This window comes from Anomaloglossus baeobatrachus, chromosome 11 (assembly GCF_048569485.1).
Source record: "Anomaloglossus baeobatrachus isolate aAnoBae1 chromosome 11, aAnoBae1.hap1, whole genome shotgun sequence".
NCBI lineage: Eukaryota > Metazoa > Chordata > Amphibia > Anura > Aromobatidae > Anomaloglossus > Anomaloglossus baeobatrachus.
The window spans coordinates 159260568-159280567 of NC_134363.1; the positions used below are offsets into that span (position 1 = coordinate 159260568).

General features: G+C 51.3%; 1 protein-coding gene across 1 annotated transcript in view; it reads right to left on the bottom strand.

Annotated features, from left to right (window-relative positions):
• NOC2L (NOC2 like nucleolar associated transcriptional repressor) overlaps nucleotides 1-20000 on the bottom strand; it is a 144143-nt gene that overhangs the window by 8546 nt on the left and 115597 nt on the right. The window contains exon 17 of the mRNA XM_075328046.1: nucleotides 8216-8348. Within this exon, the coding sequence (XP_075184161.1) occupies nucleotides 8216-8348 (133 nt within the window). The remainder of the gene's footprint in view (nucleotides 1-8215; nucleotides 8349-20000) is intronic.

Consider the following 20000-nt stretch of genomic DNA (forward strand, 5'->3'; position numbering starts at 1 on the left):
CTGGCTGGGGTTGGCCAGCTTCAGAGCTTCTCCAAGAGGTAAATTGTAGCATTGGAGAGTGCACAGATCAGGCCGTCCTCTCTGCCACCCCGCAGCACTTACAAGCTTTTTGAGCATGAACTTGTACGTGCTGCTCTGAATGAGGCTGGGTCCGGCCAGCTTCAGTGCTCCTCTAAGAGGCACACTGCAGTTTTGGAGCGTGCACAGATCAGGCTATCGGTTCAGCCCCCCTCGCTAGTCCAAACTGTCAATCATTAGGAGTGTAAAGCGGGCTTTACACGCTACGATTTCGCTACAGCGATCTCGTTGGGGTCACGGATTTTGTGACGCACATCCGGCCGCAGTAGCGATGTCGTAGCGTGTGACTTCTAGGAGCGATTTTGGATCGTTGCAAAAACGTCCAAAATCGCTCCTCGCTGACATGGGGGTCCGCTGCCAGTTATCGCTGCTGTCGCTGGGGTGAAGTTGATCCTCGTCCCTGCGGCAGCTACGTGTGACGCCGCAGGAACGAGGATCATCTCCTTACCTGCCTCCGGCCACAAAGCGGAAGGAAGGAGGTGGGCGGGATGTTATGTCCCGCTTATCTCCGCCCCTCCGCTTTCATTGGCCGGTCGATTTGTGACGTCGCTGTGACGCTGAACCTAGAAAGGAGGCGGTTCGCCGGTCACAGCGATGTCAAAGGGCAGGTAAGTACGTGTGACGGGGGTGCGCGATTTTGTGCGCGACGGGCAGCGATATGCCCGTCGCGCACAAACGATGGGGGCGGGTCTCATGCTAGCGATATCGGGCCGGATATCGCAGCATGTAAAGCCACCCTAAGACCCTGCAACAAAAAGGGAGAGGGGACGGATGCACTGCGGGAAAATTGGGGCTTAAGGAGGCTGTCACATCCGCTTTATCTTCCAAATTCCAAAAAGGCACATTTTTGTAGTTCGGCAGCAAAAAGGGAGACAGGAGCGTATGATATGTGTAACATATGCACATCAGATAAAAGGGTAAAGATGATAATTTTTATAGGACCAAATAAGACTAGTGCTCTCTACAGAACAAGGCTCCAAAAAGAATGCAGAAAGGCCTCAGTCCTGGGTAATGTCCCTGCTGCGGTCCCGGTATGCAGAGCGTTACGAGGCCGGGGAACCGAGCGCTCCCCACAACGCGGATGTGTTATGCGTGCAGCGTCCTGACAAAAACATAAATCCGGCGGGGTGCGGGTGCCAAGTCTGGATGACAGGAAACGAGAATGTTCCCGAATGAGAGCGCGCAACACCGTGAAATGCTGGAGAGGCCCGACGAGAGGCATGAAATGAAAAGCACAGACAAGGAGATCATCAGGGATGAAGGAGGAGTGACGGATTACACAAAAAATAGCAGAAAAAACTGCAATCTCAAAGCAGGTGATGTGCGAGAAGAACGGAGGGATTCAATCAACGAGCGCGTCGGCGAGAAGCCTGCAGAGCCCCGCACGGGGTGATTGTGGGCAGAGTAACGAGCCGGGTCTCCAGCGTCCATTAGCGCGCCGTCAGTAAGCGCTGGCGCGGTGCTCATTAGAGAGGCTCTCACGGATACTCCAGCTGCCCACTCCTCTCTGCTAATTATACCTGACGAGGAGAACATCCGGCCGCGCTGGAAAGCCATTAATAAGCCCTGGCTGCACCGCGTGCTCCGGCACAGATCTGTCACCGCCGGCTTCAGAGGAGACGGCTTATATATATGTATCTATACATATCCCGATTTATATACTATCCACAGCGTATAGAGGACCAGCACAAGGCCAAAAGAAATTGCGTAAAAGGTTATAAGAAATGCAAAACTACTGTATTTTTCGGATTATAAGACGCACTTTTCCTCCCAAAAATTTGGTAGGAAAATGAGGGGTGCATCTTATAATCCTAATGTAGTATACCGGGAGGTGGAGAATAGGCACTAAGCTGGGGGGTGGGGGGCTGTGCGGGCTGCAGGGGCAGGGCTGTGGGAGGGGGGGCTGTGCAGGCTACGGGGGGGGAGGGGGATGCGCGGGATACGGGGGGGGGGGGGGATGTGTGGGCTGCGGGGGGGAGGGGGGGGCTGTGCAGGCTGCGGGCAGGGGTGGGGGGCTGTGCAGGCTGCGGGGGGGGGCTGTGCGGGCTGCGGGGGGGGGCTGTGCAGGCTGCAGGCGGGGGGGGCTGTGCAGGCTGCAGGCGGGGGGGGCTGTGCAGGCTGCGGGCGGGGGGGGGGGCTGTGCGGGAGGGGGGGCTGTGCAGGCTGCAGGGGGGGGCTGTGCAGGCTGCAGGGTGGGCTGTGCAGGCTGCGGGGAAGGCTGTGTGGGCTGTGTGGAATAGGGCGATATTGCAGGCGGTGCGGCGGGTGTTCCACATGCACTGTCGGTGGTGTGGGCTAAATGACAAAAAAAAAAAAAAATGGCGCCAGAGTTGGCATGTGTGCAGATGGAGCTCTTGGCTCAATATCTCATCTGCGCACCCGCCGTCTCCGACCCATTGATCTCCCCGCAGTGGACTTCAGGAAAATGGTGCCCAGAGGGGACATGTGCAGAGATGAGATCTGAGCTGGTCAGTGAGCTGCACTCTTGCCATCTACGGGCGCCATTTCTTTGAAGCCCACATCACCGACAGAGCATCTGGGACAACGGTCGCATCGCTTGCAGCATCGTCCTACCTTCAGCACCGCCCCTGCCTCCTGTGACGCCGCTCCATCACCACTGCCGCCCTCCCCTTCCCCCAGTAAGACACCACCGGATTAAAAAATGGACAACCCCCCTTTTTTTTCTCTAGATTTGGGGTTCGTCTTACAAAATAAAAAATATGGGAATTAATCTTCAGAATTTATTTTTTTTTTAAAATCAACCCCTGGGGCAATGTGGTGACCAGCGGAGTAAGAGGCACCTGCAGACATCAGACCCTTACTGCAACGTGCTGGCCAACACACCACACCCGAGTGTTTTTTTGCAGGTGCCCTTTTCACTTTACTGATCAGCTTTTTATTAAGGGCGCCAGAAAAAATCAGAGACTGGTGCAATGTGTTATCCAGATTTGTAAAAGGCCACCTGCATTGTGAAAGAAGTCCCAACAATTCATGGTCAAGGAATCGGCAATTCAGGTCTATGAGTCATCTGGACAGGGTTCTCACAAAGGCAAGAACCTCTGCCCGGGCCGGCCGTTCCCCTGGTTATTCCGCAGCGTAGTGCTCCCATATCGTGCACGGACATCTGACGTCTAATCTTTGCAGCATGTTGCAGTCTGGGCCTTCTGAGACAGATGTTCCAAATTATCTCTCATCCCCTAAGGGGTCATGAGCTACAAAAGGAAGGTCCACCTGCGGTCAGAGAGGCCTGCGTGGGACCTACGGACAGAATTAACAACAGATTTTTGGCAAGCCATGTCGGCTGCAGTGTGGGCGGGAGGCGGGATACTGGGGGGCTACGGTGATGTCATCACAGAGGTCACAGCTCTAGACCGTGTCCCACCAGATGAGTAAAAAAAGACCCCCCTCAGAGGAGTCTACAGCACTGAGCTTTCTGAACATATACGAGCCGAGACGTGCAAACCCCAGACGTCGAGAGGGGGGGAAGAAGAGTGAAAACGACCAACAGTGGAGAAAAAAGATCCCGAGAAGAGAAAACCCAAAAGGCAAGATACAGAAATGTAAGGGAGGGTATAGAGAAGCCATTGTGTAAAAGAAGAAGCAGCAGCAGGGAGCAAGCCTTCAAGTCCGGACCAAGAACATATTGATGAAGGTGGTGGTCATTGCGAGGTTAGGCTGAGATTTCCCTCTTCCCCTCCGATATGGCTCCCCTAATATTGCTGTGTGCAAACCATGATTCCTCGGGCTTAGGAGAGCTAAGTATCTTGTACTGCCGGGTCCAATCTAATGGCAGCAAGTGATGGATCTGTTGTCCTCGGACAAGGTCTCCTTGCATCTGAAGTGATGCTTCCCGCTTGTGATAGGTTTCTCCTTGTCAGGTCTTGCAAGCAGGAGGCAGAGAGGAGCCGTATAAAGCGGTGTTACGTAGGGTACACTGGATATATTGCACACAGTTCAGACAGACCATATAAACCATAAGTGGCACGAGAAGATCTATAACTAATGGACTCATCAACTGTACACTGATCTCTAATGGAAAGCACATCTTCAGGTGCATAGGGGAAATGCAAAAAATACATACGATTGAGCAAGCTGGAAGGAGACGGAGACCAGTCACCAGTGATATCATGCGCTAGCTCACAGCAACAGCCGTCTCACACATCCGGATGGCAAACATGGCTATGTGGCTGTTGAGTTCGGAACAGGAGATCCCGATCCCTAGCCCATCCGTATACAGGCACCGGGCTGATTACACACATCTATGTATGGTATCATGGTGAGCGATGAGCGGGCACTACTATGCTCGGGTGCTCAGAAATCATAACTAGTGATGAGCGGGCACTACCATGCTCAGGTGCTCCTAACTAGTGATGAGCGGGCACTACCATGCTCGAGTGCTCAGAAATCATAACTAGTAATGAGCGGGCACTACCATGCTCGGGTGCTCAGAAATCATAACTAGTAATGAGCGGGCACTACCATGCTCGGGTGCTCAGAAATCATAACTAGTAATGAGCGGGCACTACCATGCTCGAGTGCTCAGAAATCATAACTAGTAATGAGCGGGCACTACCATGCTCGGGTGCTCAGAAATCATAACTAGTAATGAGCGGGCACTACCATGCTCGGGTGCTCGGTACTGATGAGCAAGCACATGCTCGGCACTCGTAACGAGCAGTCAGATGATTGGATGAGGGTGACTCAAGTACCCAAGTATAAAGGACGTCAATAGGGGGCTCGAGCATTTTTCCAGAAAATCTTTAGGAAAAATGCTCTAGTCCCCTCTTGACTTCCATTATATTCGATACTTGAGTCGCGCTCAATCTGAGCATCCAACTGCTTGTCTTGAGTACTGAGCACCCGAGCATGGTAGTGCCCGCTCATCACTAGTTACGAGTACCAAGCACCCGAGCATGGTAGTGCCCGCTCATCACTAGTTACGAGTACCAAGCACCCGAGCATGGTAGTGCCCGCTCATCACTAGTTACGAGTACTGAGCACCCGAGCATGGTAGTGCCCACTCGATCACTAGTTACAAGTACCGAGCACCCGAGCATGGTAGTGCCCGCTCATCACTAGTTACAAGTACCGAGCACCTCTAGCATGGTAGTGTCCGCTCATCACTAGTTACGAGTACCGAGCACCGAGCATGGTAGTGCCCGCTCATCACTAGTTACGAGTACTGAGCACCCGAGCATGGTAGTGCCCCGCTCATCACTAGTTACGAGTACTGAGCACCCGAGCATGGTAGTGCCCACTCATCACTAGTTACGAGTACTGAGCACCCGAGCATGGCAGTGTTCACTCTTCACTAATCACGGTTAAAGACCAAATCTCCAATCTACACATGAGAGCCGGTACTGGACTAGTGATCAGATAGCAACACTATGACACTTCTGCAAATAACAAGGGGGGGGGGGGCAATATATGCAAGAAACTAACCTGGCATGAAAAAAAAGTATGCAGCTACAAACATACATACGTACACATACATATACATATATATATATATAATCTATATATATATCTATATATATATATATATATATATATATATATATCTCTATATATATATATATATATATATATATATATATATATATATATATCTATATCTATATATCTATATATATCTCTTTTTTTTTTAATTATATTATATATATATATATATATATATATATATATATATAATATATATATATATATATACTATATATATATATACAGTTAGGTCCAGAAATATTTGGACAGTGACACAATTTTCGCGAGTTGGGCTCTGCATGCCACCACATTGGATTTGAAATGAAACCTCTACAACAGAATTCAAGTGCAGATTGTACGTTTAATTTGAAGGTTTGAACAAAAATATCTGATAGAAATTGTAGGAATTGTGCACATTTCTTTACAAACACTCACATTTTAGGAGGTCAAAAGTAATTGGACAATAAACCAAACCCAAACAAAATATTTTATTTTCAATATTTTGTTGCGAATCCTTTGGAGGCAATCACTGCCTTAAGTCTGGAACCCATGGACATCACCAAACGCTGGGTTTCCTCCTTCTGAATGCTTTGCCAGGCCTTTACAGCCGCAGCCTTCAGGTCTTGCTTGTTTGTGGGTCTTTCCGTCTTAAGTCTGGATTTGACCAAGTGAAATGCATGCTCAATTGGGTTAAGATCTGGTGATTGGACTTGGCCATTGCAGAATGTTCCACTTTTTTGCACTCATGAACTCCTGGGTAGCTTTGGCTGTATGCTTTGGGTCATTGTCCATCTGTACTATGAAGCGTCGTCGATCAACTTTGTGGCATTTGGCTGAATCTGGGCTGAAAGTATATCCCCGGTACAACTTCAGAATTCATCGGCTACTCTTGTCTGCTGTTATCTCATCAATAAACACAAGTGACCCAGTGCCATTGAAAGCCATGCATGCCCATGCCATCACGTTGCCTCCACCATGTTTTACAGAGGATGTGGTGTGCCTTGGATCATGTGCCGTTCCCTTTCTTCTCCAAACTTTTTTCTTCCCATCATTCTGGTACAGGTTGATCTTTGTCTCATCTGTCCATAGAATACTTTTCCAGAACTGAGCTGGCTTCATGAGGTGTTTTTCAGCAAATTTAACTCTGGCCTGTCTATTTTTGGAATTGATGAATGGTTTGCATCTAGATGTGAACCCTTTGTATTTACTTTCATGAAGTCTTCTCTTTACTGTTGACTTAGAGACAGATACACCTACTTCACTGAGAGTGTTCTGGACTTCAGTTGATGTTGTGAACGGGTTCTTCTTCACCAAAGAAAGTATGCGGCGATCATCCACCACTGTTGTCATCCGTGGACGCCCAGGCCTTTTTGAGTTCCCAAGCTCACCAGTCAATTCCTTTTTTCTCAGAATGTACCCGACTGTTGATTTTTCTACTCCAAGCATGTCTGCTATCTCTCTGATGGATTTTTTCTTTTTTTTCAGCCTCAGGATGTTCTGCTTCAACTCAATTGAGAGTTCCTTAGACCGCATGTTGTCTGGTCACAGCAACAGCTTCCAAATGCAAAACCACACACCTGTAATCAACCCCAGACCTTTTAACTACTTTATTGATTACAGGTTAATGAGGGAGACGCCTTCAGAGTTAATTGTAGCCCTTAGAGTCCCTTGTCCAATTACTTTTGGTCCCTTGAAAAAGAGGAGGCTATGCATTACAGAGCTATGATTCCTAAACCCTTTCTCTGATTTGGATGTGAAAACTCTCATATTGCAGCTGGGAGTGTGCACTTTCAGCCCATATTATATATATAATTGTTTTTCTGAACATGTTTTTGTAAACAGCTAAAATAACAAAACTTGTGTCACTGTCCAAATATTTCTGGACCTAACTGTATATATATATATGCCAGTTATTCATTATAGTGCTGGTATTGATCAATGTTAAGTACTAGTCAGAGAGGGAGAGGACTTTCAATCTTTAAATACCCAATATCATGTTGGGACCAAACTGAAAACGTATACGGGGTGGGGGACAGGGGCAGACCCATCCAATACCTTTGGGATGACCTGGGTTGGAGATTGTGAGCCCGGCCTCTCCCCAACCTCAGCGTCTGACCTCACAAATGTTCTTTTGGATGAATATGCAAAAATTCCTGCAGAAATCACGTTACATCTGCGTGTAAACCAAATCAATGCAGATAAACCGCCTTCTGGCCAAGTAAATCTTCTTGCACGAGGCCCGGCGACAGCCATTAGGCCCGGTTTCACATCTGCATCAGGCTCATTGGTATCGTAATTGCTTTTCAAATTAGGGTCCAAAAGCCGAGGACGCGCACAATAATAGGCCTTAAAGAATACGCCGCCCAAACTGCTTTCCTTTAGGGCTAATTAAAGACTCATCAGCCCCAGATAGCGAGGACGCTCTGCAGCAGCAATTACCAGCAGCTTGTAGAAAATTGGCAAAATGGTTTTGTTTTTTTTTTTTTGCATCTGACTGCCCCTGCCAACATACAAGTGTTTTCTATTGGGCAAACACTATTTCTTACAGGCTTCAATCGAAGTGGTTACAAAGGGGCACGGCAGCCATGGACAACCCCAGAGCTAGGACAGTCCTCACCCCCGGGGCCGATAGTCCGGTGCTTCCATCTATGATTACCTTTCAGAGTGAGTCCCCCTCCGCCGCCATCGGAATCGCTGTCAGACTCGAACAGGTCTTTGAATTCTCTCTTATCTTCCGCCTTCTTCTCTACTCTTCTCTTCTTGATCTCTGGGAGATTCAAATCCTCCATCTAGAAAGGAAAACACACTATTAGGAGGGCAGATACATTATTAGTGGTGCCCATGCCACTGCATCATTGTGCCATTTACCTACTCGATACCAATAAGACCGGAGGGCATCTGGGAAGGCATTACTATAGTAATCTGTTAGCGCAAAATGACTGTTCAGAGCAAGCACAGGCACTCTGTGCACCTTCGGGGAGGGCGACCTGCTACGTGCCCTTGGGTGCGGCCGACCTGCTACGCGCCCCCCTGGGTGCGCCGACCTGCTACGCGCCCCCCTGGGTGCGGCCGACCTGCTACGCGCCCCCCTGGGTCGCGGCCGACCTGCTACGCGCCCCCCTGGGTGCGGCCGACCTGCTACGCGCCCCCCTGGGTGCGGCCGACCTGCTACGCGCCCCCCTGGGTGCGGCCGACCTGCTACGCGCCCCCCTGGTGCGGCCGACCTGCTACGCGCCCCCCTGGGTGCGGCCGACCTGCTACACGCCCCCCTGGGTGCGGGCCGACCTGCTACACGCCCCCACGGGTACGGCCGACCTGCTACATGCCCCCCTGGGTGCGGCCCGACCTGCTACACGCCCCCTGGGTGCGGCCGACTGCTACACGCCCCCTGGGTGCGGCCGACCTGCTACACGCCCCCCTGGGTGCGGCCGACCTGCTACAACGCCCCCCTGGGTGCGGCCGACCCTGCTACACACGCCCCCCTGGGTGCGGCCGACCTGCTACACGCCCCCCTGGGTGCGGCAAACTTGCTCCGCGCCCCCCTGGGTGCGGCCAACCTGCTACGCGCCCCCCCTGGGTGCGGCCAACCTGCTACGGCGCCCCCTGGGTGCTGCCAACCTGCTACGCGCCCCCTCGGTGCGGCCAACCTGCTCCGCGCATCTTCCCATCCACCTTATTTTCCGTCTATCACTGTCCTTCTCTGGCTCCAGTAAAGTCAGAGCTGTCAATCAAGAAGAGAAGGGTGGAGATAGATCGAAAACTTGTAGCTGGGCAGGAGCACTGAGCTGCTCGGGCACACCAAGGGTGCACTGAGTACATGTGCTTGGTTTGAACAGTGCGTAAAACTGATCAGAGTTGACGTGACATTTAAAGAGTTCAATATAATTTTTTAATCATGGTTATTAAATCCCTTTATCCTTTTCGCTCTCCGTTGACAAGCAGAAAAGCCATCAAATGCACAGGAACAAACACTCATCTGTGGCGGCCCTACTGCATTATATACCATTCTTCTCTTTTAGGAGCCTTCTTTGTATGGGACAATATGGTGTCACAAGGGTTGGCTACGGCTCGGCCACAGTTTAGGCTACAACGGGGTGTTCAGATTTCCACACTGACATTTTTTACTTTTTTGTGGGGGTGTGTCAAACTTCGGAATGGGGAGATATATAGGGAGAAAGCTGGCTCTCTAGTGTCACTCTGATCAATGTGTCCTGACCCATGAATAATCATACCAGATCAGTGGGGGTCCAGCACCTGTCTCCCCACGGATCAGCTCTGATCAGTGACCGTTGCTGAACGTAAACATTGCTTCATTCAACGCAGGCCGGTCATTGACGAGAAGTGTAATTGCTGGAGTTCCTCGCAGCTGATCGATCGGTGATAGCGCCGGAGTTCTCGTACACCCATCGATCCGATATTGGTGACCTATACTATGGATATGGAGTGGAGACCCCCTTGGTTTCAGGGGTTTTGACCAGAGCAGGCTGTTTAGGGGGTCTTAGCAGGAGGAGAAACAAATATTGCACAGCAGAGGCACTTCTAGCCCATGCAATGCTCTTTGGGGAAAAGGGACGCAAATTACCTCTCCTCTAAATGGAGGAAATCTGCTCTCTAGAGCCACAGATAGGAGGTAGCTACCTGTAAGTCAATGTAGATGTACGGATCAACCAAAATGAGCAGAGTGTGTCATTACTCAACAGTCTGGATGCTACAAGGAGAAACAAGCGGTGGTGTAGCAGTCGAGCAGCCTATCACCCACAGTGTCCCAGACTCGAGGGGTGGTGCAGCAGTCGAGCAGCCTATCACCCACAGTGTCCCAGACTCGGGGCAGGTGGTGCAGCAGTCGGGCAGCCTATCACCCATAGTGTCACAGACTCGAGGCGGTGGTGCAGCAGTCGAGCAGCCTATCACCCATTGTGCCGCAGACTCGAGGGCGTGGTGCAGCAGTTGGGCGACCTATCACCCCTTGTGCCACAGACTCGAGGCGGTGTGCAGCAGTTGGCGACCTATCACCCATTGTACCGCAGACTCGAGGCGGTGGTGCAGCAGTCTCGCAGCCTATCACCCATTGTGCCGCAGACTGGAGGCGGTGGTGCAGCAGTTGGGCAGCCTATCACCCATAGTGTCACAGACTCGAGATGGTGGTGCAGCAGTCAGGCGGCCTATCACCCAGTGTGTCACAGACTCGAGGTTGTGGTGCAGCAGTCGGGTGGCCTATCACCCAGTGTCAGACTCGAGCAGCCTATCACCCATTGTGCCGCAGACTCGAGGCGGTGGTGCAGCAGTTTGGCGGGCCTACCACCTGTAGTGTCACAGACTCGAGGTGGTGGTGCAGCAGTCGGGCAGCCTATCACCCATAGTGTCACAGACTCGAGGTTATGGTGCAGCAGTCGGGCAGCCTATCACTGATAGTGTCGCAGACTCGAGGTGGTGGTGCAGCAGTCGGGCAGCCAACTGGCCATCGCGGTGGTCGGAGTTCTGTTCCCAGAATGAGACTTTACAAGCATTTTTAAGGATTTCTACAATCCCCAAAACCTTCCATAAGTTTGTTAAATAGATGAGGACAGATAGCGAAGCAAGTGGTTAAAAGAAAGTGGGCACGATGATTTTGAATAGGTCCCCCTAAATAGTCCGCTACCGAAAAAATCTGCCATTTATAGAAAGGTGCAACTGTTGATCCATCCGGTTCTGGACTGTGGAAAGTCAGCATGAAGAATAGGATTATGTAATGTGCAGAGCACAATGGGGGATTCATCGGCGGCGGCCCCCCTCTCCTGTCAGATCGCTTCTACCCCTCGTTAATAACCAGACGATAATGAGATAACAGGAAGCCCCGCGAGAGACTCCCAGGCCGGCATCTTTTATTTCCTCTCGATTTTATTTTTTTTCCCTCTTATTGAAGTAGCTGAGCCCTCTGCTCGTTAATCTGCTGCTCTTAATGAAGGGAGCTAACGACTGCTGCCACCCTTCCACAGCGGCATCATTACAGGCTGTTAGAGGCTCCAGGAAAAATGCTTAGCGCTGTAATTATTAGCACTGACGAGAGACGAAAGCTCTCACACACTCACCTACGCACCAACGTGTACGAGCGCCGCAGACAGCCGCCACCTCCACCTACAGCGCCGCACTCCCCCGACAAAGGCCCCGACACTGCAGCAAACCGGGGGCTCGTTATAGCCGCAACAGCACTGGTCCAAGGCCTCATACACACAGCAGTGCGAAGCCGGTGGCCCTCAGTGTGCCGCCATATGCTGCTGTAATCCTTTTTCTTGGAGCTATACTAAATTCATATAGTATTCGTTAAGGGGAAAAAATAAAAAGTGCTGGACCCAGGGAGGGTGAGTAATGCACAGTTTATTCCTCACTAATTTATATATCTGTATATCTATCTAATTATATATATCTATCTCATATAGATAGCTAGAGATATAGATAGATATACATCAGTATGGATAACGCACAGCTTGTGCAATTATATATATATATTATATATATATATATATATATATATATATATATACATAATATTATTGCACAAGCTGTGCGTTATCCATACTGATGTATATCCATCTATATATATATACACACATACACACACACACACACACACACACACACACATATATCTGGTGTTACTCACCCTCCCTGGGTCCAACACTGAGCCTCTGCTGCTGCTTGTGTTGTCTGCAGCTCCAAAACATGCCAACAGCACGCTGCTACTAATCACTAAGCTCAGTAGATAGCGGCCTCTATAAAAGGCAGAGCTGCTGAGCCCAGTGATTGGCCGCAGTGCTGTCAAAATGACATTGGCACTCCAGACAATAACAGATACTGGGAGCAGTAGTATTGACACAGCACTAGACCTGGGAAAGATGAGAAAGAAGGGAATTTTGTTTACTTACCGTAAATTCCTTTTCTTCTAGCTCCAATTGGGAGACCCAGACAATTGGGTGTATAGCTTCTGCCTCCGGAGGCCACACAAAGTATTACACTAAAAGTGTAAAGCCCCTCCCCTCCTGCCTATACACCCCCCGTGCTCACGGGCTCCTCAGTTTTGGTGCAAAAGCCAGAAGGAGGAAAAAATTATAAATTGGTTTAAAGTAAATTCAATCCGAAGGAATATCGGAGAACTGAAACCATTCAACATGAACAACATGTGTACACAAAAAACAGGGGCGGGTGCTGGGTCTCCCAATTGGAGCTAGAAGAAAAGGAATTTACGGTAAGTAAACAAAATTCCCTTCTTCTTTGTCGCTCCATTGGGAGACCCAGACAATTGGGACGTCCAAAAGCAGTCCCTGGGTGGGTAAATAATACCTCATAATAGAGCCGTAAACGGCTCCATCCTACAGGTGGGCAACCGCCGCCTGAAGGACTCGCCTACCTAGGCTGGCATCTGCCGAAGCGTAGGTATGCACCTGATAGTGTTTCGTGAAAGTGTGCAGGCTCGACCAGGTAGCCGCCTGACACACCTGCTGAGCCGTAGCCTGGTGCCTCAAAGCCCAGGACGCACCCACGGCTCTGGTAGAATGGGCCTTCAGCCCTGAGGGAACCGGAAGCCCCGAGGAACGATAAGCCTCGAGAACTGGTTCCTTGATCCACCGAGCCAGGGTTGATTTGGAAGCTTGTGTCCCTTTACGCTGGCCAGCGACAAGGACAAAGAGTGCATCCGAGCGGCGCAGGGGCGCCGTACGAGAAATGTAGAATCTGAGTGCTCTCACCAGATCTAACAAGTGCAAATCCTTTTCACATTGGTGAACTGGATGAGGACAAAAAGAGGGTAAGGAGATATCCTGATTGAGATGAAAGGGGGATACCACCTTAGGGAGAAATTCCGGAACCGGACGCAGAACCACCTTGTCCTGGTGAAACACCAGGAAAGGGGCATTGCACGACAACGCTGCTAGCTCAGACACTCTCCGAAGTGAAGTGACTGCTACTAGGAAAACCACCTTCTGCGAAAAGCGTGAGAGAGAAATATCCCTCATTGGCTCGAACGGTGGTTTCTGAAGAACCATCAGCACCCTGTTCAGATCCCAGGGTTCTAACGGACGCTTGTAAGGAGGGACGATGTGACAAACCCCCTGCAGGAACGTGCGTACCTGTGGAAGTCTGGCTAGGCGCTTCTGAAAAAAGACAGAGAGCGCAGAGACTTGTCCCTTAAGGGAGCCGAGCGACAAACCCTTTTCCAATCCGGATTGAAGGAAGGACAGAAAAGTGGGCAAGGTAAACGGCCAGGGAGAAAAACCCTGAGCAGAGCACCACGACAGGAATATTTTCCACGTCCTGTGGTAGATCTTGGCGGACGTTGGTTTCCTAGCCTGTCTCATAGTGGCAATGACCTCTTGAGATAATCCTGAAGACGCTAGGATCCAGGACTCAATGGCCACACAGTCAGGTTGAGGGCCGCAGAATTCAGATGGAAAAAACGGCCCTTGAGACAGCAAGTCTGGTCGGTCTGGTAGTGCCCACGGTTGGCCGACCGTGAGATGCCACAGATCCGGGTACCACGACCTCCTCGGCCAGTCTGGAGCGACGAGGATGGCGCGGCGGCAGTCGGCCCTGATCTTGCGTAACACTCTGGGCAACAGTGCCAGAGGAGGAAACACATAAGGGAGTTGAAACTGCGACCAATCCTGAACTAAGGCGTCTGCCGCCAGAGCTCTGTGATCTTGAGACCGTGCCATGAATGTCGGGACCTTGTTGTTGTGCCGGGACGTCATTAGGTCGACGTCCGGCATGCCCCAGATCTCCTGAAACACGTCCGGGTGAAGGGACCATTCCCCTGCGTCCATGCCCTGGCGACTGAGAAAGTCTGCTTCCCAGTTTTCTACGCCCGGGATGTGAACTGCGGATATGGTGGAGGCTGTGGCTTCCACCCACAGCAGAATCCGCCGAACTTCCTGGAAGGCTTGCCGACTGCGTGTCCCGCCTTGGTGGTTGATGTATGCCACCGCTGTGGAGTTGTCCGACTGAATTCGGATCTGTTTGCCTTCCAGCCACGGCTGGAACGCCTTTAGGGCAAGATACACTGCCCTTATCTCCAGAACATTGATCTGAAGGGAGGACTCTGTCTGAGTCCAAGTCCCCTGAGCCCTTTGGTGGAGAAAGACCGCTCCCCACCCTGACAGGCTCGCGTCCGTCGTGACCACCGCCCAGGATGGGGGCAGGAAGGATTTCCCCTTCGACAGAGAAGTGGGGAGGAGCCACCCTGAAGGGAAGCTTTGGCTGCCCGAGAAAGGGAGACGTTCCTGTCGAGGGACGTCGACTTCCTGTCCCATTTGCGGAGAATGTCCCATTGAAGTGGGCGCAGATGAAACTGCGCAAAAGGAACTGCCTCCATTGCTGCCACCATCTTCCCTAGGAAGTGCATGAGGCGCCTCAAGGGGTGTGACTGACCTTGAAGGAGAGATTGCACCCCTGTCTGTAGTGAACGCTGTTTGTTCAGCGGAAGCTTCACTATCGCTGAGAGAGTATGAAACTCCATGCCAAGATATGTCAGTGATTGGGCCGGTGTCAGATTTGACTTTGGAAAATTGATGATCCACCCGAAACTCTGGAGAGTTTCCAGAGCAATGTTCAGGCTGTGTTGGCATGCCCCTTGAGAGGGTGCCTTGTCAAGGAGATCGTCTAAGTAAGGGATCACCGAGTGTCCCTGAGAGTGTAGGATTGCCACCACTGTTGCCATGACCTTGGTGAAGACCCGTGGGGCTGTCGCCAGGCCAAAAGGCAGTGCCACGAACTGAAGGTGTTCGTCCCCTATGGCGAAACGCAGGAAGCGCTGATGCTCTGGTGCAATCGGTACGTGGAGATAAGCATCTTTGATGTCTATTGATGCCAGGAAATCTCCTTGGGACATTGAGGCGATGACGGAACCGCCTGGTTTTCACATGCTTGTTGAGCAGTGTTAGGTCCAGAACGGGACGGAAGGATCCGTCCTTTTTTGGCACCACGAACAAGTTGGAGTAAAAACCGTGACCCCGTTGCTGAAGAGGAACAGGGATCACCACTCCTTCCGCCTTCAGGGTGCCCACCGCCTGCAGAAGAGCCTCGGCTCTGTCGGGGGGCGGAGATGTTCTGAAGAAACGAGTCGGAGGACGAGAGCTGAACTCTATCCTGTAACCTTGAGATAGAATGTCTCTCACCCATCGGTCTTTTACTTGTGGCAGCCAGGCGTCGCAAAAGCGGGAGAGCCTGCCACCGACCGAGGATGCGGTTTGAGGAGGCCGAAAGTCATGAGGAGGCCGCTTTGGGAGCGGTTCCTCCGGCGGTCTTTTTAGGACGTGACTTAGACCGCCATGCATCGGAGTTCCTCTGATCTTTCCGAGGCCTTTTGGACGAGGAAAATTGAGACCTGCCCGCGGTCCGAAAGGACCGAAACCTCGATTGTACCTTCCGTGGTTGACGTCTGTTTGGTTTGGACTGGGGTAAGGATGAATCCTTTCCCTTGGATTGTTTAATGATTTCATCCAATCGCTCACCAAACAAGCGGTCGCCAGACAATGGCAAACCGGTTAAGAACTTTTTGGAAGCAGAGTCTGCCTTCCATTCACATAGCCACATGGCCCTGCGGAGTACCACCGAATTGGCGGATGCCACCGCCGTGCGGCTCGCCGAGTCCAGGATAGCATTAATGGCGTAGGACGCAAACGCCGACGCCTGAGTGGTTAAGGACACCACTTGCGGGGCAGATGTACGTGTTACTGCATTAATCTGCGCCTGACAAGCTGAGATAGCTTGGAGTGCCCATACGGCTGCGAATGCTGGAGCAAAAGACGCGCCGATAGCTTCATAGATGGATTTCAACCATAGTTCCATCTGTCTGTCAGTGGCATCTTTGAGTGAAGCCCCATCTTCCACTGCAACTATGGATCTAGCCGCCAGTCTGGAGATTGGAGGATCCACCTTAGGACACCGAGTCCAGCCCTTGACAACCTCGGGGGGGAAGGGATAACGTGTGTCCTTAAGGCGCTTGGAAAACCGCTTGTCTGGACAGTCTCGGTTTTTCTGGATTGCCTCTCTGAAGTCAGAGTGATCCAGAAACATATTTAATGTACGCTTTGGAAACCTGAAACGGAATTTCTCCTGAGAAGCAGACTCCTCAATTGGAGGAGCTGGGGGAGAAATATCCAACACCTGATTGATGGTCGCTATAAGGTCATTCACTACTGCGTCACCTTCAGGTGTATCTAGGTTGAGAGCGGCTTCAGGATCAGAATCCTGATCTGATACCTCCGCTTCATCCTCCAGAGAGTCCCCCTGCTGGGACCCTGAACAGTGTGATGAAGTGGAGGGAATTTCCCAGCGACCCCGCTTGGGCGGCCTGGGACTGCGGTCCGTGTCAGAGACCTCACCCTGGGACCTATGGGTTACCCCAGGGGCACTTTGCTGTTCCAATTGAGGGGGACCAGGGGTCAAGGATTGGATAGAGCCCGGGGCCTGAATCACCGGTCTGGACTGCAATGCTTCCAGTATTTTAGCAGACCATTTATCCATACTCTCAGACAGTTTGTCAGCAAAGGCTGCAAACTCCGTCCCTGTCACCTGGACAGTGGTAGCAGGTGGTTCCACCTGGGCCACCAGTCGCAGAGGCTCCGGCTGAGTAAGTGCCACAGGGGCCGAGCATTGCACACAATGAGGGTCAGTGGAACCTGCCGGTAGTATAGCTGTACATGAGGTACATGTTGCAAAGTACTCCTGTGCTTTGGCACCCTTGCTTTTTGCGGATGACATGTTGCCTCCTCTGAGAACAACCAGGAGGGTATATAGCCAAAAATCAACAGTGCGACCGTACAGTGTAAATGTATAGCATATAAGCATATATATATATATGTACACTTCGGCACTCAGTGGGGCCAGCACCTCAGGTGCTGCTTACCGACCGCTCAAAGCGGTTGTGTGATCACCAGATTCCCTGCCTGGGCCTCCCTGTGTTGTCTCTCCTCTCCAGCGTCTGAATCGCTGACAGGAATGGCTGCCGGCGTTCTGTGGGGAGGAGGGGACCGTGGGCGTGCCCAAGAAAAGTGCGGGAATCTAGTGCCCCAGTGTACAGAGTGAGGAGGGAGGAGGATACTAATGTATGCTCCAGCCCTCAGCGCTGACGATCTGTGCAGCGTCCCGCCCTTCCCCTGACTGCCAGGCCTGTGGGCGGGAATATACGACACTAGGCCGCAAAAGCCGGGGACTAAAGTTATAAGCGCGGCCGGCAATAAGCGCGGCCGCGCGGTAGTCCCCGGCGCACTAACACACCCAGCAGTGCTGCAATGTGTATGGCACAAGCGCTCCATGCGCGGTAGTCCCCGGCGCACTAACACACCCAGCAGTGCTGTAATGTGTATGGCACCAGCGCTCCATGCACGGTCCCCACGGGGACACAGAGTACCTCATAGTAGCAGGGCCTTGTCCCTGACGATACCCAGCTCCTATCCTGCAGATTCCCAGGGGCTGCGGAGGGAGCACGGTCCCCGTGCCTGGAGACCGATCCGGATCCCACTTCACCCAGAGCCCATTAAGGGATGGGGAAGGAAAACAGCATGTGGCTCCTGCCTGTGTACCCGCAATGGGTACCTCAACCTTAACAACACCGCCGACAAAAGTGGGGTGAGAAGGGAGCATGCTGGGGGCCCTGTTATGGGCCCTCTTTTCTTCCATCCGACCTAGTCAGCAGCTGCTGCTGACTAAGTTGTGGAGCTTATGCGTGGATGTCTGCCTCCTTCGCACAAAGCATAAAAACTGAGGAGCCCGTGAGCACGGGGGGTGTATAGGCAGAAGGGGAGGGGCTTTACACTTTTAGTGTAATACTTTGTGTGGCCTCCGGAGGCATAGCTATACACCCAATTGTCTGGGTCTCCCAATGGAGCGACAAAGAAAGCACAGTTCTTTAGGGTTCTTTTTTGTTGACAAAGCATTAGACCTGGGAAGGGAGAGTAAAGCCCAGTTCTGTGTTTTTTCTTTGTTGACACAGCACTAGACCTGGGCAGGGTAGGTAAAGCGGAGTTATTTTTGTTGTTTTTTTTGTTGTGGAAGCCCTTTAAATTAGAGATGTATTAGTACGGCCCTAGAAAAGTCATAAGTCAAATTCACACAGTATTTGTTTGAGGTGTTCAAAACAAGCGTAAACCTCTATATTAAAAAATAAAAACCTAGTCTTTTTAGGTTTTTGGGCTTTTTTGCTGAAATTTTTGAATCTTTTTCTCCTGAAGCTGTTTCTGTAATCTTTGGGTTGGACAGTGCCCAAATGGAGCGGATAGCAGCAAGGACTCGCCTGTGACTCGCTATTTTTGAGCTGTGATTTAGCTGTAAAGAGATTATATTAATATATATATATATATATATATATATATATATATATATATTATTTTTTTTTTTACACTGCCACTGTAACATGGTCTGCAAAAAAGTAAAAATCAAATACGTATTTGGAAACCGCTGGTCTGGAAGTGGTGGTAATAGGAGTGATCCGGCCAATACACATATTTTAGGAGATGCTTTTTATAAAGTGAACGTTACAGTCCTCCTGATCCGTACGTCCAGGTAACATCACAGCGGTGGAGTAAACCGAGCAAAGAATATCAGAGGTGACCCATGAATAGTGTCCAAATTGTGTCCCAGTAGAAATCCGATGTATGCGGGAGCAGTGAATGGCTCAGACGTGTTTCTGTTGCAGGTTTCCGCTCCTCGAGCGTTTGCAGCTCCCACTCAATCAGCGCAGCGTGTACAAATGGCATGTACCAGAGCGCTGACGCAGAGGGGTTAGGACGGAGCAGGATACAAAAACATGCGTGTCTAGAGGACTGCGGAGAGAGTGATCCGCTCTGTGCCCCCCGTAAGGGGTTGGAATCACTGGTTGATAGATTCCTCACGGAAATGGAAAGGACCCTACAGATGCGGAGATACGCTGAAATCATTGTGCAGAGACCCCACTGATCATTAAAGGAACAGTCAGCACAGAATGACCGCTCAAACCAAGCACAGGCGCTCGGTGCACCGAGGTGTGGCCGTGCAGTTCAGTGCACCTTCCCACCTATAGGATTTCCATCTATTTCTGCTCTTCTCTGGCTCTATAAAGCCACAGCTGTGCATCAAAATAAAAGGGGGAGGGTGGAGATGGAGGGGAAACAAGTAGATGAGAGCGTGCACCGAACTGCTCCGCCCCACCATGGGGGCACTAAACTGCTCCTCCCCACCATGGGGGCACTGAACTGCTCCTCCCCACCATGGGGGCACTAAACTGCTCCTCCCCACCATGGGGGCACTGAACTGCTCCGCCCCACCATGGGGGCACTGAACTGCTCCTCCCCACCATGGGGGCACTGAACTGCTCCGCCCCACCATGGGGGCACTGAACTGCTCCTCCCCACCATGGGGGCACTGAACTGCTCCGCCCCACCATGGGGGGCACTGAACTGCTCCTCCCCACCATGGGGGCACTGAACTGCTCC